This window comes from Pseudophryne corroboree, chromosome 8 (assembly GCF_028390025.1).
Source record: "Pseudophryne corroboree isolate aPseCor3 chromosome 8, aPseCor3.hap2, whole genome shotgun sequence".
Lineage (NCBI taxonomy): Eukaryota > Metazoa > Chordata > Amphibia > Anura > Myobatrachidae > Pseudophryne > Pseudophryne corroboree.
Genome location: NC_086451.1, coordinates 79,696,599 through 79,722,006, shown reverse-complemented (window position 1 = coordinate 79,722,006; position 25,408 = coordinate 79,696,599). Strand labels below are relative to the sequence as shown.

Here is a 25,408-nt window from a genome sequence, read left to right as displayed (position 1 = left end):
TTGGGAACATCCTCTGCTCTCTCCTGGTGGCTCCCAGAGGCGTGTGATGGCGCAGGCTGGGGGGGGGGGAAGTAGGAAGCCGGGCAGCGTCTGAGTGTCCTATGGATGCTCAACGCTGATCCCTCAATCCCCGGGATTGGAGCTTCCAATCCCGGGATTGAATCCTGGCCGTTTTTGGCCCTAAATCCTGGGATCCCGCCAATCCCGATCCTGGGATTGGCCACCATACTCCCGGCAAAGAGAGGCCAGTGTGCATCTCACATCCTGCACTCATAGACACAGCCATCTATGCTCCCAAAGGCTTTGAAAGTGGCACAAACCCACCATTACCAGCAAAGTGACCATTTTCCCCCCAACTCCAGATAGGGAAACTTTTGAAATGATTAGTCGCAGCAGCTGTACATGTAGCACTAAGGTGTAGCCATGTATACTACATATATCTTGTGCCAGGTGGGGTCAGTTCTTTTATGTCACATTAACGCTACTGCCTTATCTGATTGGGTGGTAACGCCATGAAAGTGTGTGACTCTTTACTACTTATCTCCATTAAAAGATAAAGGTACGAAGTGACATTTTTCACCACTCCAGCTGAATAGCCACAGTTTCAGGCCTTACTCTGTGCAAGGTTTATCTTTTGTGTGTGAGATTGGATTATCACTATCCTCCATGGTATAGTAACAAGGAGGAGGCCTATAGAAAATATGGGGTGGAGATTACTGAGTGATTATATAAAGATGCTTCAGACTTGACTTTCTGTCGGAGACCACTGAGGGTGTGGAATGGAATATTCACGAACAATTATGTTGTCCCTTGTGCTTACACTGACCCTGGCGGTGCTCACACATGCTGAAGGTACATGTAAATCTGTATCAGGTCATTTCATCGGAGAACAATGGGCCTGGTGCAGCTTTTTGTGGTCTCTCACGAATTGCGTAGACTCTGTTATATAACTTTGGGGCAGATTTATTAAGCCTGGTGAAGTGATAAAGAGGAAGGTGATAACGCACCAACCAATCAGCTCCTAACTGCCATGTTACATGCTGGGTATGAAAAATGACAGTTAGGAGCTGATTGGCTGGTGCGTTATCATCTTCTTCTTTATCACTTCACTAGGCTTTATAAATCTGCCACTTGATTCATAACTATTCCAGTGTTTCTGACACATTTATGATTCATAACTATTCCTGTGTTTCTGACACATTTATGATGCGAGATGTTGGGATTCTAAATAGTTTACTTTGTTCATGTTTGTAGTTTACATTTTTGCCATGAGTACTTTTCACCAGTTTTTTATTTTTTTCCTTTCAATAGTTTTTCGTTAGCTAGCATGTAGGCTATATTATTAATATGTATGTAACCGCTTGGACAGCATTGATACTGAATGTATAAAAATGTTTGTGTTTATCTACAGTAAATTGCCCACCCTTTGAAAATTAATAATAATAAGTTACGTAAACTTCTAAAATATTAATATTTTTTATTTATTTAAAAAAAGGAAATCTAAGAAAATGTATGCACGGGAAAAGGTGCTATAAACCATATTAAACAATGAGATATTTCTGTTTCTTTTCTAAGCCACTAATAAAATTTGTTAAAATATAAATATTTGCTGTAGGCAGGGTCGGACTGGCCCACAGGGGAAAAGGGGAAACCACCGGGGGGCCTCACTGCCGGTGGGCCCACCTTCTCCTCTAGGTTTTAGGTTCCAAACTGTATCCTAGTGCACTTTAATTATACATTACACATATGTTACCTTATACTGCATAGGACTATGGGCCCAGCCCATGCAATCTCTAACAGTTAGCCGGGCCTCTGTTGTGATTGGCCACACCTCCACTATTGCCTGGCCACACCCTTAGGCATGGGCCCCTACCACTGCATTACCCCGGTGGACCCTTCTTGCCCCAGTCCGACACTGGCTGTAGGTTATTACATTGTTGTTGTTGTGTTTCGGAGCGCTAGTTTCCACCAAGAGTTTCTAACCATCTTTTGTTTTCAGCAAAAACTAATAAAGATCCATTCATTCATGCATTTGATGGGCCTTATTCAGGTTTAGTTAGCAAACCAAAAAGGCACTCTAATGGGCAAAACCATGTTGCACTGCAGGTGGGGCAGATGTAACATGTGCAGAGACTTAAAGGTGGGTACACATTTAGTGATAAAGTAAACAACGTCGCTCATTTTGACCCTTCCTCAGCGACGTTTACTTTATCGCTAAGTGTGTATGCCGCAGCTGATGAGCAATGCACATTTTTTTTAATGATTTTGGCAGAAGATTAAAGCAGCAGTTTTTAAAGGCATTTTCGTTTTGCAATTTAAAAAAATCTGCTTTAAATCTTGAGATAAAATTGTGAAAAAAAATCGTCTTTGTTTTTTGCAAACTTTGATCGTATTACATTTTCCCTTCTCAGATAGATGTAAATCACTAACATACAGTTATTGTTTATATTTATTTATTTATAGTAGACAGAAGATGTTGTGAAACACCCGTTGAGTACTATGGTAAGTAATACAGCCGAATATATATAAATATATATTTTAAAAAAAGCTTTTTACTTTGGGTAATTAGATGTGCTTATACTAATCGAGCTAAGTGCAAATGTGCGGGATTCAACTCCTCAGTAGTTTCCGGTAAAGCACCATTAATACTATGGTGGTCATTCCGAGTTGTTCGCTCGGTAATTTTCTTCGCATCGCAGCGATTTTCCGCTAACTGCGCATGCGCAATGTTCGCACTGCGACTGCGCCAAGTAAATTTGCTATGCAGTTAGGTATTTTACTCACGGCATTACAAGGTTTTTTCTTCGTTCTGGTGATCGTAATGTGATTGACAGGAAGTGGGTGTTTCTGGGCGGAAACAGGCCGTTTTATGGGAGTGTTTGAAAAAACGCTGGCGTTTCTGGGAAAAACGCGGGAGTGGCTGGAGAAACGGAGGAGTGTCTGGGCGAACGCTGGGTGTGTTTGTGACGTCAAACCAGGAACGACAAGCACTGAACTGATCGCACTGGAAGAGTAAGTCTCGAGCTACTCAGAAACTGCACAGAGAAGTCTTTTCGCAATATTGCAAATCTTTCGTTCGCAATTTTGCTAAGCTAACATTCACTCCCAGTAGGCGGCGGCTTAGCGTGTGCAAAGCTGCTAAAAGCAGCTTGCGAGCGAACAACTCGGAATGAGGGCCTATATTTAGCCTTTGGATTTTTGAGACCCAAGTGCATGATTTTGCATATTTGGGCATTAAACTGTAATTGCCACGCTCTTGACCATTCTGTTAGTCTACCTAGATCCTCAATCATGTGTTTAACCCCTCCTGGTGTATCTATCCTGTTGCATATCTTTGTGTCCTCTGCAAAAAGGCATACTCTCCCTTTAATGCCATTTGCAATGTTACCAATAAAGATATTAAAAAGCACTTGTCCAAGTACAGTTCCCTGGGGTACTCCACTATTAAAATTTCCCTCCTGTGAATGCACTCCATTTACTACAACTCTCTGTTTTCTATCCTGCAACCAAGATGTTATCCATTAAACCATCTTAGTATCCAATCCCAAGCTTTCGAGTTTATTTAGTGCAGAGCAGAGTTTTTCACACCTGGTTGTCATGGAACCCTAACCGTGCTTATTTTCCAGATTATCTAGCTGGAGCACAGGTGTGTTAATTGACTAACACAATAGACCTATAGGTAGGCTTGCAATACTATCCCTTTAAACCGGGACAGTCCTAAATTACACAGGTTCTGTGGCTGGCTGACTTCAAGCCTGCATTTCATCTGGTTTTAATCAGCCACAGAACCTGTGTAATTCATGGTTTAAAGGGATAGTATGATAAGCCTATGTAGAAGTGGTGCTAATTATTCCTGAGGATACCTTGAGGACACGCGCTGTTAGCATTCCTTGAGGACTGAGTTTGGAAAACACTGTTGTTGAGAGTTGGCTCAACAGTGTTATAGGCCCTACACACTACGCGATTACACTGAAAGATATCAACGATCTCGTTCATGAATGAATGAACGAGATATCGTTCATATCTTTCCGTGTGTCTCGTTCATCGTCGGTGCCTGCTCGTTTAAACATGCAAGCCAATATGGATAACATCGTCCATATTAGCATGCAGTGCTATGGAGCCGGGTGACGGGGGGAGTGGAAAAACGTCACTCCCCCCGTAACCCCTTCCCCCGCCGCCGGGTCACCCGTCAGCGTATCGGCCGTCGGGCACCTCTGTGGCACATTGTGCTGTATGTAGGGCCCTTAGGTGCTAAATGCTAAAGTCTCATATTACCCCATTTGTGCACAGGATAATAATTTAATGAACTGTCATATACACATATATAGGATTACAAACGTTTTCCCGCCAGACGGATGGCGGCTGTCAATATCCCAACAGCTGCATTGCACCCACCAGAATGCCGGCAGCGGGGTGAGCACTAAGAGTCCCCTTGCATGCTCGCTGCGCTCGCCACAGAATCTATTCCCACTCTATGGGTGTCGTGGAAACCCACGAGTGAGAATAGCCCTGTAGCACTGGGATTCCGGCTGTTGGGATTTCGGCATCGGAATCCTGAACACCGGGATCCCGACAGCCGGCATTTTAACTGCAACCCCATATATATCATATACCCAAGAAAATATTTTCTTGTTAGTTATTAATAAATGTGAAAGTCACATTAATTACATTAAATACATATTTTTTGTCGCCCTTTAAAATCAGATGGGGATCTTGTACTTTAAATGGAAATGTCATTAAGTAATGGGAAAAGTCAGCTGAAACTTGATATGATTTAACTACGGTGAGCTGGAGGAGTCAGTCTGCAATGCGTATAGATAGTCCTGCTGATGGACATTATCATTGTGCATCATTGCTTTTATGTAGCATTTCCCAAAGTTCTAGAGACTATCATTACAGCATTTATCATAGTGATCTATTTCATTCTGTGGTTATGACAGAGCGGATGCTCCACATGGCAACCTCCGGCCAGCACGAACCCTAATGAGTATGTTTTATTTCCTCATTCTCAGGAGCCAGAAACTGCAAGGAACTGCTGGATCGAGGGGCAGTCATAAGTGACTGGTACACCATATACCCCGAGGGGAGCAAACCACTGAAAGTGATGTGTGATATGCATACTGATGGAGGTGGATGGATAGTAAGTTGTTAGCCACTTTCGTATGTTCTCTGGCAGTGAAATATTCAACACCCATATACCTATATTGGTGTATGTAAAACAGTTGACATTTAAGGCAAAAAGGGAATATTCTTAAACTTCAATGTGTACAATGATTCCGCCTTTCTCACTTACTCCCTTTCCTTTCTCCCTTCCCGTCCTCTCCTTACTGCCTTCTTTCCTCCCCTTCATTCCACCCTCCAACCCCTTCCTCTCCTTCCTTCCTTCCTAGTTCCCCTTCCCCCTCCCTCACCTTCCTTCCACCCTCCCTCCGTCATCTCCCCTGCTTTCCTTCCTCCCCTCCCCTTCTTTCCTTCCTCCCCCTCCTGTCCTTCCTTCTCTTCATTCCTTCCTCCCTCCTTCCCTTTCGCTCCTTACTTCCTCATTCCCTTTCCTTCCTCCCCTTCCTGTTCTTACTATGTTGCTCCCCTACCCTTTCTTCGTCCTATCGCTTCCTCTTCTAGATTTCCTCTGACTCTGTCTCCTTCTACTCATTTGCATAGAAAGTCCCTGGCAATAGAAATGGGCTACCAACAATAAGGATGGGGGATACAGGTTGAATAAAAATGTAATGGTTTTTATTTTATCAGGAGAAAATGGACAACATTATTTCAAATTGTTTTCTATACACTACACATAAAAAGTAATTTGGGTATTTTGTCTATTACTCTAATGTTAATGGTATTCTCTGTAGACTGGAGAGAGACATAGCAGTTATTGTAGCAGTAGCAGAGATCCGTGGGAGACTGGGACAGCCATGAAGGAGGAGGAATGCCCCCCTTCCTCAGCTTACTCCTATGTGTGGCTGGGCCCCCATCTAGCACTTGAGGCCCGCAATATGTCTAGCAGTCCAGCATGGGAATCCTCATAGACTGTGAGAGTAGACCAGCCACCCGGATCCTGCTTCTCTTTCTTAAGGGGCTGGTGGAGACCTTGAGGACGTGATTCTAACGCCCCTCCTACACAGTAATCATGCAGGAATAGGGAACTTCAATCCCCTATCTATTTCCTCACATCTCCTTTTGTATTCCAGACGAATGAGAGAGACGGACTCCACCACCAAATACCCATACTTTGTCTGCTTTAATCAAGGTGATACCAGATACATATATAAGCAACCTACAGTGACCTCTCTGTTCCATATTGTAGGTCGTTCAGAGACGATGGGATGGAGGAGTGGATTTCACACGTAACTGGGAGTCTTACAAAGTAGGATTTGGAAGCCGTCATGAATTTTGGCTTGGAAATGAACACATTCATAAACTGACATCATCTGGTAATTGTTTTTCAGTTTACGTTCACAACGGAAAGTGAAAGCTCGTATTCCACCAGTGCAATGTGATACTTCATCTGTTTTACAATGAAGAATACATTTGTCCCTCCATGGGCCATCAGAAAGGGATTATTGTGTGACAGCACTTACCGAAACTGGGCAAACAAAATAGACTCTATTATGTATGTTTGTTTGGAAGAGAATTTAGACTGCAAACTCTAATGCGGGGACATGGATTGGTGTTAATACACTACAGTCTCTGAAAAAAATATATTGGGGGTGTCCTATATAAATAGAAAACATATACAAGTTTGATGTATGGATTTGTTTAACATACAGGCGCATTTGACACCACAATCTTCCCCCATCATTTTGATATGAAACTCATATCACTTCTCCGTCTGCTGGGTACCTTGCTCCTGTCACTCTGTAGCTCTCCTCCTCACATCATGTCACTGCCCCTGTCACATTCAGCCCTGTTCCCACTAAGGGAATATTCATCATGTTAATTATCGGGGGCCAGACGGCCCCAGATAATTAACATGCTGACTCGCAGCAATGAATTGCTCTGGTGCAGAGACAGTTGATCCGAAAATCAGCTGGTTCCACAAATCTTTTCACTGCTACTTACGTAGCAGTGAAAAGATTCGGCAGTGCCCAGTACTAATGCACCTCAGTGAACTAGGGTTCACGCTGCCGCACAAAGCCCCCAGTCTCTGGCAGAAGGTGCCAGACAGGAGTGGAGGGGGGGATGGGTGGGGTGGGGTGGTGGTCGGGGCTTGGGGGGAGAAGGGGGAGAGCATTCGCTGCTCCTGCAGTCAAGCTTCGAAAATATTGTATTTTACAGAGCTTGATGAATGAGGTCCCCATACTAGTGTATGGGAATGCCGGGCCAGATCGGGAGTGAAAGGAAAGCAGAAAATATCTGTGATATCTCCTGCGTTACCTTCATGATGAATGGCCTCAAAACTTAATTTTTACAAAAGTAGGTGAAAATTTTAATTTTCATCTACTTTTGTAGAAATTAAGTGATGATGAACAGACCCCTAAGACATCACTCATCTCCTGATATACACTGTGCTGCTCTGGACCGCTGCTCCTTCCACTTTATAACTCTGTCTGTGGTTTCCTGTTGCATCCTCCTCTCCATAGTATAGAATATAATGTGCATCCTTATAGTATAGAATATGTGCCTCCTCTTCCCTATAGTGTGTAGAGTATAATGTGCCTCCCACCTCCCCGTAGTATAGAATATAATAAGCTTCCTCGTTCCTTGAGAATGTGAGTGACAATAGCCTGCTATATGCAAAACAGATACACTGCAGCTAGTACTGACACATAAAGACTTTGGACACCACTATAGTGACATGAAAGCCTCCAGCAGAAGTTGATGGCCAGAGTTCGCCCTGCAGCTCTGGGTTCCCCTCCCAGCTCTGTACCCATAATCAAAGCCCTGGCTCCCTTTTCCTTTAAGCTGCGTGTGCTGCTTTCCCTGCTGCGTGTGCTGCTGCTGCCCCCTGTAGTTCTCCCCGGACCATTGCCTCTTTGATGCCCTTCTGAAGCTCTGGGTGTCCGGTCCAACCACTGAGCAGGACGTCACCCTTTGACCAATGACAGAGGGGAGATCTTCTCTTCCATAGCTGGAATAGCTGGGAGCAGTGGGGAGGTGGACCTTACCCGCAGACTGGTTGTGCAGGAGGTCCCTGATCACTGGAACCCACACTGCCTTTAAATCTTGTTGACCTGTTCCAGCTGCAATTCTCCCTGCATCAGAGGGTTGGGACCTGCCGTGCCACCCCCAGCAGGTGCCGCACCTAGGCACGTGCCTAGTGGAAAATCCGGTACTGGCTCCTTCCGCTATATAATAATAGTCTGACTTCCTGCTGCCTCCATTCTCCTCACATCATATCAATGCCTCTGTCTCATGCTGCCTTGCCCTCATTTACACAACACCCATCTCCTTTTATACTCTGTAATGTTAGGTGAACCTGCTCCTTCTACTATATACTATATAACTTTCTGTCTGTGGCTTCCTGCTCACCTGCTATCCAGTCCTCAACGATCTGATTGGTCACAGCAGGGCCGTAACTAGGTGTGTGCGGAAGGGGCACCGCACATAGCGCTGCAAGATAGGGGGCACTGTTGGTAGCACTTATAAATTATCTATTTTAATTCCTTTTCACTTGCAGCTTTCTCCCTTTGTGAAACCCAGCATCTCCTGTCCGCCCCTGTCTCCTACCCTGACCCATTCTGTCTCTAATACCAATACAACATTCATGAACTCAACTTGAGATTTCTTTGTTAGTCAGTCACACTGTCCTTTATTACATTTCAAGATGCTGACATACCCGGGATTCAAACCCATTGCCTGTGGCATTGTAGTCAGACAATCTATTAATTGAGCTGTTGGCCCTGGCATAGAAAGCTAGAGAATTTTAAGCTAGAGTATTCTAACTATTTGAAGCTTACCTTGTACTTTGTGAAAAATATTCAGCATTGCAGCAGAGCAGATCTATGTAGTGTGTGGCAGCAAGAGATTGGATGTGTGGCTGCACACTACATAGATCTGCTCAATTGCAATGCTGATTTTTTTTTTATACAAAGCACCAGTAGCTTCATATAGTGTTCATAGTTTTAATGTAGGATCAAATAGCTCAATGAGTAGGGTGTGTGATTAGAATTCAACAGGTTATAGGTCTGAATCCTGGGTATGGCAGTATATTCAATACTGCCATACCCAGGATTTAATAAAGGGTATAGTAACTGAATAACAACGAGCTCTCAAGTTAAGTGTATGAATGTGGTATAAAGAGGATTCTTGTTAAATGTGTGTGCAATATATACTGTATATATAATGTGGGAATGGGCATCATAACATGGGCTTTCTCTTTGTATCAGTCTTGTCATGCCCCTTCCCCATGAGGCATGTACCTTATGTCCCTATTGGAAAAATGAGGAGGGGGCCAATTCTCTCTATGACACAAGGCACCAAAAAGTCTAGTTATGGCTCTGGGCGCTACTGTGCGGTGTAATTTGAATAATGGAGACTACTGTGCAGCGGACTATAAATTTGTATTATTTTGTGGCCACGCTCCTTCCCCATGAAAGCCTCGCTCCTATATTTTGCCTTATTCAAAATATGAATGAAGGGGGGGGGGGGGCGCCGATGATATTTCTTGCACACAGCACTAAAATGTCTAGTTACGCCACTGGGTCACAGGATGTTCTATCCCTGCCTATTTCAAATCTGAGGCCATCCTGTGTGAACATGAGATAAAGAATAAATACAACAAGGTGCTTCATTCACCTTATTCAATGCACTAGTTTAAACAGCTCTGAGTAAAGAAAACTTTTTGAAAACAAAATAATACAAAGTTCCATTCTCTTTCTACAGGCAAATGGGAGCTGCGTGTTGACCTCCATGATACCGAAGTTAAAAAGTACTATGCCAAATATTCCTCATTTAACATTCTGGGAGAGTGTGACAAGTACAAGTTGTCTCTGGGCTCGTTCACAGGAGGAAACGCAGGTACAGGGGCATGACCGAAGTTCTGAAATGTTGCATAATATTGTGTAGCATCTGCAATTTAACACTGGAAAATATTTTTAAAGTGGTCGCAATTGAATTGATCTAATATATAATTAACTTGACATTAGAAGATATTTGAAGATTTCCCTACCCAACCATACCAAAGACTGGTGTTCTAAAGGGCAAGTTATAATCTTTAATGGAACATGGGTGATATTTTGGGCTCTATGAACTATCACAGATCTGTCACAGAGCTCTGTTTGTTTCACACAAGGCATCTTTGCTCCAAAATTGGAGCATAGATAACCTCAGACGGATGGAGCGGCCTCATTACCATGCATGTGTACTGTAGCTCCTACTTTTGCGCTTCCCCCAAGGTACTCCCACTAGCAGACCAGCTCGCACAGCCATGACATGGTGGCCAATATGGAAGAGTAAATGTTAGACATTCTTTCCTCCATTATTTGCCTCCTTACATACTGTAGATTAAAGTTATTGAGGCTCACATATTCAGTCCTCTTATAAACCTCTAATAAAGTCATGCTTTAGTCATGCTTTATCAAACCTTCTAAAGAGGACAGGTGGAGGAGTTGCCCATTTCAACCAATTAGCTACTAGCTATCATTTTATAAAATGTACTAGATAAACAATAGCCAGAATCTGATTGATCCCTACGGGCAACCTCTCTTCTTTAGAAGGTTTGATGAATCTCCTCCTAAACCTTCAACAGAAAGCATGCAATCAGTGAAAGGACTACCATGGAACAGCAGGTGTCCCGCCATTACCTGCCCCCACAATTAGTGAAACCAAAACAGTCCCTAACCCCCCACATGCTTAGTATAGAAGAGTGGAGGCTGTATTGCTGAGACACCCCAAAATTTGGTATAGGTGTTGGTGATGTAGTGCTTCGCCCCAGTATGCCTTGCAAGAGGAATACAGAATCTTGCTCATTTTAATGGTATAGTTTTTATTAATTGCCCAGTACGGGTGTTATAGATAATCCCAGCTTTTGGGATGTCGGCGGTCACGTGACTGACCATGGCTGTGCTTAAAGTTGTCCTAGAGAAGTGGTTAAACCCCCCCCCCCCCACGGCACCCATGCAACAAAGGTATTGCGCGCGCCCCAAAAAAGGGGCATGGTCTCAAAAAGAAAGGGACATGGTCACACAATAGTAATAATGCCCACAGCAGTAGCACCCTTAATACACATAGGCCCTCATTCCGAGTTGATCGCTAGCTGCTTTCGGTCGCAGCGCGGCGATTAGGTGAAAAAGCAGCATTTCTGTGCATGCGTATGGGGCGTAGTGCGCATGCGTATGGGGCGCAGTGCGCACGTGCGACGTACTTTCACACAAAACTATGCAGTTTCACACAAGGTCGAGCGACGCTTTTCAGTCGCAGTGCTGATCGGTGAGTGATTGACAGGAAGTGGGTGTTTCTTGGCGGAAACTGAGCGTTTTCGGGGAGTGTGTGTAAAAACGCAGGCGTGCCCGAGAAAAAACGCAGGAGTGGCTGGGGAAACGGGGGAGTGGCTGGCCGAACGCAGGGCGTGTTTGTGACGTCAAAACAGGAACTAAACAGTCTGAAGTGATCGCTAGCTAGGAGTAAGTTTCGAGCTGCTCAGAAACTGCACAATCTTTTTTTGTAGCAGTTCTGCGAACATTACGTTCGCACTTCTGCTAAGGTAAGATACACTCCCAGAGGGAGGCGGCCTAGCGTGTGCACTGCTGCTAAAAGCAGCTAGCGAGCGTGAGGGCCATAATGCCAACAGTAGTAGCACCCTGTAAAACACAATGCCCACAGCAGTAGCGCCTCTTTTAAAATGCCCACAGTAGTAGTGCTCCTTATGCAATGTCCACTGTACTGGTAGTGCCCACAGTGGTAGTGCCCCTTATATAGACCCCATAGTAGTGGTGCCTCTTATGCAATGCCCCCAGTTGTAGTGCCCCTTATGTCCCCAGGAGTGATGCCCCTTATGAAGTGCCCCTTTTACAATGCCCTCAGTAGTGCCCCCATTAGTAATGCCCTTAATGGTAATGCCCCTGTGTAGTATTGCCCCCAGTAGTAATGTCGCCTATAGTAATGCCCCCAGTTGTTTAGCCCCTGTAGTTTAGCCCCATGTAGTTTGCCCCAAGTAGTAATGCCTCCAGTAGTTTAGCCCCTGTAGTTATGCCCCCATTAGTAATGCGCCCCTGTAGTTATGCCCCCAGTAGTAATGTGCCCCTGTAGTTATGCCCCCAGTAGTAATGTGCCCCTGTAGTTTATCCCCATGTAGTTTACCCCCAGTAGTTGGCCCCAAGTAGTAATGCCCCCAGTAGCTTGCCCCCTTGTAGTTAACCCCCAGTAGTTAGCCCCTGTAGTTTAGCCCCATGTAGTTTGCCCCCAGTAGTTTGCCCCAAGTAGTAATGCCCCCCAGTAGTTTAGCTCCCTTGTAGATTGCCTCCTTGTAACATACATAGTAACATAGTAACTAAGGTTGAAAAAAGACAATTGTCCATCGAGTTCAACCTATTTGTGGTCTCCTATGCAGTCTTATTATAGGACTAGTTATTTTTATGTTAGGACTAGATAAATTAACTATAATGCGTGCCTACGCACAATAACCCTGAATATCTTTATCCAATAGGAATTTATCTAACCCATTCTTAAAGGTGTTGACTGAGTCTGCAGTTACTAATCTCTCAGGCAGTAAATTCGAAACACGTATTGTCCTTACTGTGAAAAAACCTTTTCGCCTCAATGTGCGGAAACTCCTCTCCTCTAACCTAAGCGAGTGACCACGTGTACTCTGTGCTGATCTTATACAAAACAGGGCCCTCCCAAGCTCTGTGTATTGATCCCTTATATATTTGTAGATGTTGATCATGTCCCCTCTTAGTCTCCTCTTTTCCAATGTAAACATGCCTAGCCTTGGAAGCCTTTCCTCGTATTCCAGCGTCTCCATGCCCTTGATTAGTTTGGTCACCCGCCTCTGAACCTTTTCTAGCTCCAGGATATCCTTTTTGTAATATGGTGCCCAAAATTGCACACAGTACTCAAGATGAGGCCTCACTAGTGATTTATATAATGGGAGTATAATACTCTCGTCCCTTGCATCAATTCCCCATTTTATGCATGCTAATATCTTATTAGCCTTCTTTGCTGCACTCCTACTTTGGGTACTGCTGCTTAATTTGTTATCTATGTGAACCCCTAAGTCTTTTTCCAGTACAGAATCCCCTAATATTACCCCATTTAGTATGTAGGTGTAATTTTTGGTCTTGCCCCCACAGTGCATTACCTTACACTTGTCTGTGCTGAATCTCATTCTCCATTTTGCTGCCCATGCTTCCAGTTTAGTTAAGTCATTCTGAAGAGACTCAGCATCCCCCTCCGTATTTATAACCTTACACAATTTGGTATCGTCTGCGAAAATTGACACCATGCTCTCTAGACCTACTGTTAGATTGTTGATGAAAATGTTGAACAAAAGTGGTCCAAGTACAGACCCTTGTGGCACACCACTTAGTACTTTGGTCCAATTTGAAAATGATCCATTGACCACAACGCGCTGCTCCCTATTATCTAACCAATTACTGACCCAAGTGCATATTGTGCTCCCTAGCCCTATTTCTTGAAGCTTATAGATAAGACGCATGGGTGATACAGTGTCAAAAGCTTTGGCAAAGTCTAAAAAGATTATATCCACCTCCTTACCCTGATCCAGGTTTGCACTTACTGTTTCATAAAAGCCAAGTAAGTTGGTCTGACATGATCTGTCCTTCACAAATCCATGTTGGTTCCTTTTAATTACCTTATTTGCTTCAAGGAACTTTTGAATACTGTCCCTTAAAATACCTTCCAATACTTTCCCCACTATAGATGTAAGACTAACTGGTCTATAATTACCTGGTTCAGCTTTGCTCCCCTTTTTAAATATCGGCACTACCTCCGCTATACGCCAGTCCTTGGGAACCATACCCGATTTAACCGAATCCATGAAGATCAAAAATAGAGGTCTTGCTAGTTCAGCATGCAGCTCCATAAGAACCCTCGGGTGAATTCCATCGGGACCAGGTGATTCATTAATTTTAACTTTTTTAATTGGTCACAGACTACCTCCTCACACAAATAAGCATTTAGCATGGGACATTATCTTTGTTGAGATTTTTTGTTAGACCCAGCATTTGGTCCTCTCTGGTAAATACAGTTGAAAAAAACTTGTTTAGTTTGTTTGCTATGTCATTATCATTTTTGATTAAGACTCCCCTCTTGTCCTTTAAAGGGCCTATACTCCTTCTTTAGTCTCTTACTGTTGATGTACTCAAAAACATTTTTGGGATTCGCTTTGCTTTCCTTTGCTTCTAGTCTTTCAGTTTCTACTTTAGCTGCTCTTATTCCGTTTTTGCATATTTTGTTACAGTCCTTATAGTGTTGAAATGACTCTGCATCCCCCCCAGATTTGTATTTTTTAAATGCTCATCTTTTTTGTCCATTAATTCCTTTATATTTTTGTTAAACCACATTGGTTTGGGATTTTTACTCCTTTTTTTGCTGCTGGTGGGAATACATTTACGAGTATTATTAATTAGCAGTGATTATAATACATCCCATTTCTGTGTAGTATTTTTTCCTTGAGACAGAATTTCCCATTCAATGTTCCTTAACGCTTCCTTCATCATGTCAAAGTTGGCTTTGCTAAAGTTTAGAGTCCTAGTTGAGCTAGTATAGGACTGCTAATGAAAACTGATATTGAATGTGACCATATTGTGGTCGCTGTTACCTATGGGCTCTCCTACTTCAATATTTGATACCAATTCCCCATTGTTTGTTAATACCAGGTCTAAGATTGCATTGTACCTAGTTGGTTCCTCGATTAATTGAACTAAGTAATTATCATTTAGCATGTTTAAAAACATATTGCCCCTAGCAGTATCACATGAATTGATTTTCCAGTTTATCTCGGGATAGTTAAAGTCTCCCATCACTACTATGTCTCCTACTCCTTCTGCTCTTTCAATTTGGTTCAGTAACAATTTCTCATCAGACACATAAACATCTTAGTGATATTTGGTGGACCCCTTTCTTTGAAAGTAAAGCATTCATAATCATAACCAGAAATAACGACACTGAGACTTGAATTTGGCAGAAAATTGCTAGCTATTTATTTGTCCCTAACCATTAGGAAACCTGTAATAAAAAGAGATTAATTTAATATGCCGCTCCATCTGGCATATGGTGGCGGCCCAAAAGAACGGCTCCTTAATCTAAATTAACTTAAATAACTCAATCCTATAAATTTACTAAAAGCTTACCATAAACCGGTAATAGGTGACAACTCAACCCCCACAGTGGCTACCCACCGCTCCTGGGTGCCCTGCCGCTGCCTTCCCGGATGGGTGGTCAAGCGGCCATAAGTCGATGGAGGTGAGTGCACCTAAACCACAACAAACTGTAAAACACTACAGTTTTCTCTACCATACGAAACTGCCGTTCTTTTCCGCCAATAAATAGCCAACGAAAACAGCCAACAACTTAGAGCCAAAGCACCACGTGCCACAATCTCCAACTACCAGGGCGGGAGGGAGGGAAACCAAATCACCAAGAGACTTAAAATGGCCTCGCCTTCCCTATATATATCAAGCCCTCCCCTTAAAGGCTGTACTTTCCTAACAGCTAGGTCCACCCCTCCCCAGATGTTTAACTCTTTTCTCTCCTATGCAGTCAATACTCTCTTCTAAACATCTTAGTGATATTTGGTGGACCCCTTTCTTTGAAAGTAAAGCATTCATAATCATAACCAGAAATAACGACACTGAGACTTGAATTTGGCAGAAAATTGCTAGCTATTTATTTGTCCCTAACCATTAGGAAACCTGTAATAAAAAGAGATTAATTTAATATGCCGCTCCATCTGGCATATGGTGGCGGCCCAAAAGAACGGCTCCTTAATCTAAATTAACCTAAATAACTCAATCCTATAAATTTACTAAAAGCTTACCATAAACCGGTAATAGGTGACAACTCAACCCCCACAGTGGCTACCCACCGCTCCTGGGTGCCCTGCCGCTGCCTTCCCGGATGGGTGGTCAAGCGGCCATAAGTCGATGGAGGTGAGTGCACCTAAACCACAACAAACTGTAAAACACTACAGTTTTCTCTACCATACGAAACTGCCGTTCTTTTCCGCCAACAGCGAAAGACTCATCCCCAAAGTCTTTCGCACCGCCACCAGAAACCTACCCTAACTCCTGCAAAGCGAAACCTAGATCCTCCAGAAAAAACATCATCTCCTCCTCGGATAGATGTACTCCATCGCACCGGAAAAGGTGGCTGTCTCTGCACCGTATCCTCGGGTGGCGGACCACCCTACCCGCCGTGGGACAGCACCCACTGTGCCACAGCTCCTTACACCATTTTCCGGGCCTCATCAATCCGGCGACCATCCGCCACACCCCTCCAACACAAATCTCGGCACCATCACGGAAAAAACCAACACACAAATTGGTCCATTGCGCGGTCACACTTGCCAGATCCTGTATCATGGCCCACCGCAGCTCCAAGGATGTCCTCTTCCCCTAGTCGCTGCCCCCTAGATGGACAACGAAAACCTTAGGGACTCCATGCTTATGGGAAACACATGTAATAACTCAGCTGGAGGTGAAACGTAAAGACCTGCTGAGGGACTCTGATTAGACCAAATTAGCCGAATTATGGATTAGAATTCAGTCCGTCAAGTCAGGCAAAAAATCGCAAATAACTCCAGACCCCCGCTGCCGACTCATGCCAGCAACGGCGAGTAGCTAATCCCTGAGTAGGATAACAAACAAAAACAAAACAAAAGGGGTAACACCAACAGACGCACAACACCACAAATTCACAGAACTGTAACAGCATAATACATTGCGACTTTACGCAAAGCACCAAGCGCAAACCGACCTCTCATGCGACGGGGCGAATATATCGTCTATAACTCGCTGCTTTCCATCGCCCCACCGCCTGTATATCCGTTCTGGAGTAGCCCGCCGCAGCAGCCGACGTCACTGCGCCTATGCGAAAGGAGTGGGTACCAAAAGCAGTGGGTGGGAGGCCCAGGCCCGCCAAACAGCGACTCAGCATCCATTGAAACTGGTATTTCGTGACTGGCAGCCCATCATAATGCAACAGCCCAGACCCCTCCTTAACGGGTCGCACCCCCACGTATTGCAGTGCCAGCCTCACCGGGCAACGCTCTCTTCCAGCGCTGATACCATTGTAACCCAGCGCCCTCTCCCCACCTGATCCGTCTTGGAGCGTCGTAACCTGCACAGCCAGGACCTCTCACCCACTACCAAGTCCTCGACCAGCAAACGCGAATCTGTTCTCTTGGAAGGCGCTAACAACTCAGAAAATCGAAAGGCTCCGTGGAAAGCCATCGAGAACGCCAAACTAAACAAAAGCGTCTCAAACCTGGACGACTCAACTCGCCCTCCGGCCATTATTACGGCCGGCAACAAAGCCGCATCGATGGCCGCCTCCTATCTGGTGGCGACGGCGCAACTCGCGCCCACCCTTTCACTGCCTTCCGCAGAACTTCGCTTTTCGTTACGTCAGGGACGCCTCGCAGCTTGCAGAAAAAGAAATGCCTGCCAAGTACCGAGAAACCACTGCTCGTGACCTGTCGGAGACGTAGCGCTGCCACCTAACAGAAAGCAACAGCCGATGCCTGCTCTTACCTTGATGTTGCCGCCCCCGGACAAACTCCTCCCACTCACTCCAAGCCTGTCCGTACACCTTGCGCGTGTCCGGCGCGATTGACCGCAACGCTAAACCCTTCAGTCCGGTACGGTCACCTGCCAAACATAACCGGGACAGTGAAAACCTTGCTCTTCGAAGAGATTCGTGAGAATCGTGAGATTCGTCCCACCATGTTTCAGTAATGCCTATAATATCATATTCCCTGCTTGCTGCGAGGATTTCTAGATCCCCCTTTTTACCTGTAATAGTAACTACCTGTTGTAGTTTAGCCCCCAGTAGTAATGCCCCCCTGTAGTTTGCCCCCTTGTAGTTCAGCCCACCTGTAGTTTAGCCCCCAGTAGTAGCCACACATGTTTAAAAAGAAAAAAAACACACCATACTTACCAAGCCCCGCTCCCCCGTCCGACCGCTGTGATCCTCCTAGCGTCCGGTTCCGCAGCACTATGAGAGAGACGTCATGACGTCTCTCTCATAGTGCGCACTAACAGAGCCGGAAGCCGGAGCTCAGTAGTGAGCTCCTGCCGCCGGCTTCCGCTGTGCAGGGAGAGCCACGCGCCACTGGTAACACAATCTCAGCGGGCGCCCGGCATTTCCCTGCAGTGCCGACACACATCGTTGAGGTGAGCCGGAGGAGGCGGAACTGCATTCCGTCTCCAAGTGGAACTGACAGAACGCAGTTCCGCCCCGTTTCGACTCACTTTAACCCCTGGATCATGGCATTCCCAATCTGAGAATGCCAACTGGTTCAGGATTTAAGCACCCTAACCCTCCCCCCTCCTCCCACCCTAAACCTCCCCCTACCCTAACCATCCTGGGTGGCGGCTAGGGCTAAATCAAGGGGGGTGACGGTTGGGGCAAAATTTCGGGGCGCGGCAGCTACGACTAACCACCCCCCAGTGCCTAACTCTAACCCTAATATCCACCCTGATTCTTATCTCCAGGATGTCTGCTGTCGTTGTTTACATGACCGCCGGTTTCCGAAATGTCAGGATGCCAAACGCATCCCCCCAGTACATATGCCAATGAGTAGACTGTACGATTTGTATAGAAGCAAGGTCTCTTCCCTACAGTATGTTCCTTACTATTTGGTGTTTGGGATGAACATCTAACATGTTATATTTGCTGTTTCTCCAGGAGATTCCCTGACTGTGCATAACAATATGAAGTTCACTACCTTTGATGAGGACAATGATGAAAATTCCACCGGTAACTGTGGAAATCTGTACAAGGGGGGCTGGTGGTTCAAATCCTGCCACTCTGCATACATGAACGGGCTGTATCTGCATGGAGAGCAAAAGGAATCCTTAGTCGGCATTAACTGGCACAGTGCTAAGGGTGACCGCTACTCTTTTGCACATGTTGAAATGAAGATTAGAGAACTGTTTTAGAGTACTGGACTGAGGAACTCTCTGCACAGAGATAGTATGATAAACCTCATTGATTTACCCCAAATCCCTAGCGAGAGAGAGAGAGAGAGAGAGAGAGAGAGAGAGAGAGAGAGAGAGATGAACATTTCCTGCCGGTGTACTCATCTATCAGCATCGCATCTTATGTTTGATGAGTATTGTAGCCATGTGCTGACGTTGCCCCATCCAGACAGCGTGCCCCGGGCGCCTGGCTTCTTCCTTATGATATCACAGCTTGCCTTGGTTATGACTTTTCATGCTTTTTCATAGCCCATTATTGGCAGCAATCCTGGTGATATCATAGAGAGAATCCAAGGGCCCCTGTGATTTTAAATACCAGGGCAGCAGGCAGCGAATGGCGCCATTCCATTATGTGCATGGTGTTTGATTTCATTCTGTATTTCTACCAATTAAATAAATAAATTGTTGCTTCATGTAACCTGTATAACCTGTGATCTGGTTTATTTTTAGAGTATTTAAAACTCACTTATTTTTCTGGAGGTTCTGTCTCATTGCAACCCGTTTATATTAAAGGATAATCAATCTCTATATGGAGAAATAGGGGTCTCCTTATCAACACTTCTCTGCACTGATCAAAGGCCCTCATTCCGAGTTGTTCGCAGCGGATCATCGCATCGCAAGGCACGGAATTTTAGCTAATGCGCACGGCCGCATGCGCAAAAGCTACAATGCGCATGTGCAAAGTCAGTCGTGTGATGAATGTGCACAAATACAAAGCTTTTTGTGTCCGCAGTAGTCCAACGACAAAGGGGTGTGATGAGGGCGGTGCGTAGGAATGGCTTCGCTAGCTAGTGAAAAGGGCGTGAAGGTGGCCGTCTAGTGTGGGAGTGTACAAAGGGTAGTAGGTGTGTTTTTCGCACCAATGCGTAGCTGATGTTAGCAGATACACAACAAGTGCTCGCAAGATGAACGCAGCACAGGAGTAGGTTCTGAGCTACGTACAGCAAGCGAACTAGGGCGTATCTAGCTGATAATTGTCAATAAAATGCAGCTGCCGAGCAGCTAATTGCTCAACACTGCAATTGCAACTGACACTCTGACAGGCAGTAAGTGCTTTTAAACTCATAACAAATTACCATTAACTATACCATTTACAAATCGGACACACTGACAAGTATCACACATGTGTTTTTGATCAAAATGCATGTTTTTTTGGGATGAACATTGGGGGTAATTCTGAGTTGATTGCAGCAGGAACTTTGTTAGCAGTTGGGCAAAACCATGTGCACTGCAGGGGAGGCAGATATAACATGTGCAGAGAGAGTTAGATTTGGGTGGGTTATTTTATTTCTGTGCAGGGTAGATACTGGTTGCTTTATTTTTACACTGCAAATTAGATTGCAGATTGAACACACCACACCCAAATCTAACTCTCTCTGCACATGTTATTTCTGCCTCCCCTGCAGTGCACATGGGCCCTCATTCCGAGTTGATCGGTCGCAAGGCGAATTTAGCAGAGTTACACACGCTAAGCCGCCGCCTACTGGGAGTGAATCTTAGCTTCTTAAAATTGCGACCGATGTATTCGCAATAATGCGATTACTAACTACTTAGCAGTTTCAGAGTAGCTTCAGACTTACTCTGCCTGTGCGATCAGTTCAGTGCTTGTCGTTCCTGGTTGACGTCACAAACACACCCAGCGTTCGCCCAGGCACTCCCACCGTTTCTCCGGCCACTCCTGCGTTTTTCCCGGAAACGGTAGCGTTTTCAGCCACACGCCCCTGAAACGCCGTGTTTCCGCCCAGTAACACCCATTTCCTGTCAATCACATTACGATCGCCGGAGCGAAGAAAAAGCCGTGAGTAAAAATACTTTCTTCATAGTAAAGTTACTTGGCGCAGTCGCAGTGCGAACATTGCGCATGCGTACTAGGCGGATTTTCACTGCGATGCGATGAAAAATACCGAGCGAACAACTCGGAATGAGGGCCATGGTTTTGCCCAATTGCTAACAGAATTCCTGCTGCGATCAACTTGGAATTACCCCCCATGTGCACTGCAGGGGAGGCAGATATAACATGTGCAGAGAGAGATAGATTTGGGCGTGGTGAGTTCAATATGCAATCCTTATTGCAGTGTAAAAATAAAGCAGCCAGTATTTACCCTGCACAGAAACAAAATAACCCACCCAAATCTAACTCTCTCTGCACATGTTATATCTGCCCCCCTGCAGTGCACATGGTTTTGCCCAACTGCTAAAAAATTTCCTGCTGCGATCAACTTGGAATTACCCCCTATATGTCTGCTTTGAGTACAACATATTGCCATTTAGTAAGTGTTTATAAGCCAAGTTTCATAGTACAATAGCTTCACACAAACATGCCATGTTTTCCAGATTCCATCCTTCCTTTGAACACTCATATACCAACATGACCCACATAATGCAGCCTATGCTTACTGATGTGCATAACACATTGTTAAGTGAGATTTGGTTCACTTGTCCATGTTGCCCCTAGTAACCCAAGTGCTTTGTGGTAATATATTGTGTTTGGAAGCACAGTAAACTGTTGTTAATGCAAACCAAATATAATTGTTATATATGCAATGTTTGTGCCCTTTGTCCCGAAACGTAATTGTTTTGCAACATTTTTTAAACTATACATTTTAAACTAATGCATAAATTATTAATGAACACACAATATACACATGAAGACTATTTAAATCAAACATTTTTACTTTTGTCTTGATAACACATGACACGCTACAATCAGCAAACATGCTAGACCAACAAACACATGAATAAAGTAAATTTACATACGTCTGTCATTTTTTTGAAAAATAAAAAAAATACTATCAGCAAACATCCCATAGCAACAAACACCTACCAGTGCAGAAATTAGGATCACAGAAGCCAGTACTCAGGGACCCCCATATACTGGGCACCAAACACTATAAGAGACTGGTGTGAATACCCAGTTGGTCAAACTGAGGAAGATTCGGGCACAATACCCAAACCCAAAGAGCCACAGCACGCTAGGAAGAGGAAGGTGGATCACGTTTACAGGACAAAACCTCACAGACTACTAACAAAAAGAGAAGTCACCAAACCCCTTTCAGCATGAGGGAGTTGCCCATTCTGGCCCCACAAGCCAGACAAAATACATAATGGAAACATTGAAAACATGGGTGCTGGGCAATGTGGCCGCTTCTGGAGAGACTTTACTTTTTCTTCTTTCGCCCCGCCTGACATGGTTGGTCACTGGTAGGTCTGCGAAGTGACCTTCGAGGGCCCTGCCCAGTGGGATCTTCTTCCTGGGCAGGGATAGGGAGCAGGTGTTGCTGGCTCCCTGCCACTGTGGGAAAGAAGGCCAGCGATGTCCTGTAGACCTTGTCCAACTGTTCAATCTAATTGATGGACAGAGGAGGTGAGCTCGGATAGGCCTTGCCTGAATTCTGCCACACCTTGGCAGAGTTCAGCCACACCTTGCCCAACACAGGTGGTCTGCTCAGTGCGCTGAAGAGATATCTGGCATACCTCCCAGGTCATCACATCCTGAAATTGGCTCAGCCTATCTCCATGACTAGCAATCTCAATGAGAATCGCCGGGAGAGAGGGTTGGGTGGGGGGGGGGGGGGGGGCAGTGTGTGTCTGGCCTGATGGAATAGGCTGACCCACACTGGAGGGCTCACTACATCCCCCTGCCTCAGCCTCCGCCAGATGCCCCTCCTGTGACTCACCAAGGTCACCCTCCTGTGCTGTGTTATGTAAAAAGCAGATATAATAATGTGAGACAAAAGGAGAGAAAGAAAAAAAAACATTAGTCACAACTTGGCAAAATTCAGTTTAAACAGTTCACTCTATATGTCAGGCAACTTACCGGGCAAGGTAGAAAAAGGGAGAAAAAAGAAGGCTCTTGTGTGGGCGCACTCTTATCTAATTGTAATCACTATCAGTGATTATCCAATTAATTATACAAAATGCTGTTAAAACATAATTTTATTGTGGTATTCATTAAGATCAATGTAATTGCCCATTATCAAGAATGTACATGATCCAAAGTAAAATGTTAAATTTTTTACACAAAATTAGAAAAATATATATAATAAAATGTTTTGGTCCTGCCTCAGGAAATGAGATAAGAAAGGATGTAGACACTACCAAGTCATACACCCATTTCAACCCGACCAGTACAGGCAATCTGTATTAATGAGACCAATTTGGTCAATTGGAGTAATAGGTCTGTCAACAATCAACAGAAATTATTGTCATTGACAGGACAGTACAAGGTAGATGCTGTTTGTTACACACCTGCACAGAATATATTGGTAGGCTCTAGCTGCGTATATACTTAGAGAATTAAAATTCGATCTCCAGCCTGGAATATACACCTTCCCAATAGAGAAGTAGGTGAGAATTTAGGAACAAGTGGTGATGCTGCACAGACCCAGGAAGTGAACAAGCCCCTTGGGGTGAAACGCGTTTTCCTATCCAGCCACAGTGGGTCTCCTCAATCCAGTCACACTGGATCCTTGGTCCTAGCCGCAGTATAGGATTTTCAATCCAGTCTACTGGTCTCAGCCGCTGCATAAGAAACTTGCACTTATCCCTGAATATATTCAGGTCAGGTACTTTAATATGTGGCTATAACTGTCTTCTTGATTTCAGCCACAGCTTATAATAGTGCATCTTATGTGGCTACAATTATCTTCTTGATTTCAGCCACAGCTTATAATAGTGCATCTTTACTAAAGATCCAGCTGCGTATACCAGTAGCAGAATTCACAGTTTTCCGTCATTTTCATGCGACTATATTAATCTTTTGGTGTATTTTTTCACTAAAGATTTAAATTTATGTACCAGTATCAGCAATCTACATTACTGTCATTTTATATGACTATAGTAACTATAGTAATCCCTTTTCTGCTTCTAAGTTCAGTACAAGTGTTTTCTTCTTGCATGTAGAAATCTTTATACCATACACACAATCTGAACTAACATTATTCAGAGCAATTTTGCACATCATATGAATTCTAAGTTCAGCTGTCATTCTGCATCAATATTATTCTGAGTGAATTGCATAATACATGAATTTAGTTTATCTAGCATTCTTCTGATTTTCTAGCCGCAGTAACCCAATATATATATATAATATAACCAGTGATTGCACCTCCCAAATCTTGAACGGTCCTATTATAAGCAATATATGGTTGTGTTATTACCGCATTTAATATAGCAATTACAGAATAAATTGTGTTCTAAATTTCATTACTTTTTCTTCCGTGGACTCTCATTTATGATTCAGGGGCACGATACCACCAATGTGGGATTTGATGTCTCCTGTCTAACATAGAAAGCAGATCCACACTTTACTTTTGTGACAAAAACAGTCACTCTCTCTTCTAGGTGCACTCTCATTGGAGTCTGACCCACCCTCTCTACTATCAAACCACACTGCTAATGCCCGATCTCGTTCGATCTTGGAAGCGAAACAGTGTTGGGCTGGGCCAGTACCTGAAGAGGAGACTCACAGGGAATACCCAGTGTTCAGGGGCGGATCCAGAAAAAAATTACAGGGGGGGCACCACAAGGGGCGTGGCTTCGTTGGAATGGGCGTGGCTTCGTTGGAATGGGCGTGGTATTGCAGGAAAAGACTACCTTATACCCCAGTTTTGCAACCTGCACGCCCAGACGTTGGCCACCACAGGAAAGAAAAATAATCCTGATTCATGCCCCTTACATTATTTGTCATTTTTCCTCCTTATAGTAATGCCCAGTATACATTATGCCACATACTGCAATGGCCCTTAGACATTATGCCACACACAATAATGCACATGACACAGTATGCACACACCGTAATGCCCCACGACACATTATGCCACACACCGTAATGCCCCCGACACATTATGCCACACACTATAATGCCTGTGACACATTATGACAGGAATTGCAATGCCCGTTATACATTATGCTACACACTGCACTGCCCCTGATACATTATAGCACATACAATGTCTGTGACACATTATGACACACACTGCAATGTCCGTGATACATTATACCACACACTGCAATGCCCGATACATTATAGCACATACAATGCCTGTGACACATTATGCCACACACTGCAATGACCTTGAGACATTATACGACAATGCCCGTGATATAGTATACCATACACCGTAATGCCTGTGACACATACCGCAATGCCCGTTATACCCTATGCCACACACCGCAATGCCCGTTATATATTATGCCACACTGCAATGACCCTGAGACATTATACCACATACCACAATGCCCGTGATATAGTATACCACACACCGTAATGCCTGACACATTATGACACACACCGCAATGTCCGT

At 44.4% G+C, this 25,408-nt stretch overlaps 1 protein-coding gene across 2 annotated transcripts in view; it reads left to right on the top strand.

Moving 5' to 3' along the window:
- LOC134948634 (ficolin-2-like) overlaps positions 1 to 19,530 on the top strand; it is a 211,847-nt gene extending 192,317 nt beyond the window's left edge. For both annotated transcript variants that reach the window (XM_063936735.1, XM_063936736.1), the window contains 5 exons: positions 2,464 to 2,502; positions 5,013 to 5,140; positions 6,308 to 6,434; positions 9,826 to 9,960; positions 18,811 to 19,530. In XM_063936735.1, coding sequence (XP_063792805.1) covers positions 2,464 to 2,502; positions 5,013 to 5,140; positions 6,308 to 6,434; positions 9,826 to 9,960; positions 18,811 to 19,064 — 683 coding nt within the window. In that variant the 3' untranslated portion in view covers positions 19,065 to 19,530. The remainder of the gene's footprint in view (positions 1 to 2,463; positions 2,503 to 5,012; positions 5,141 to 6,307; positions 6,435 to 9,825; positions 9,961 to 18,810) is intronic.
- The last annotated feature ends 5,878 nt before the right edge of the window (positions 19,531 to 25,408 follow it).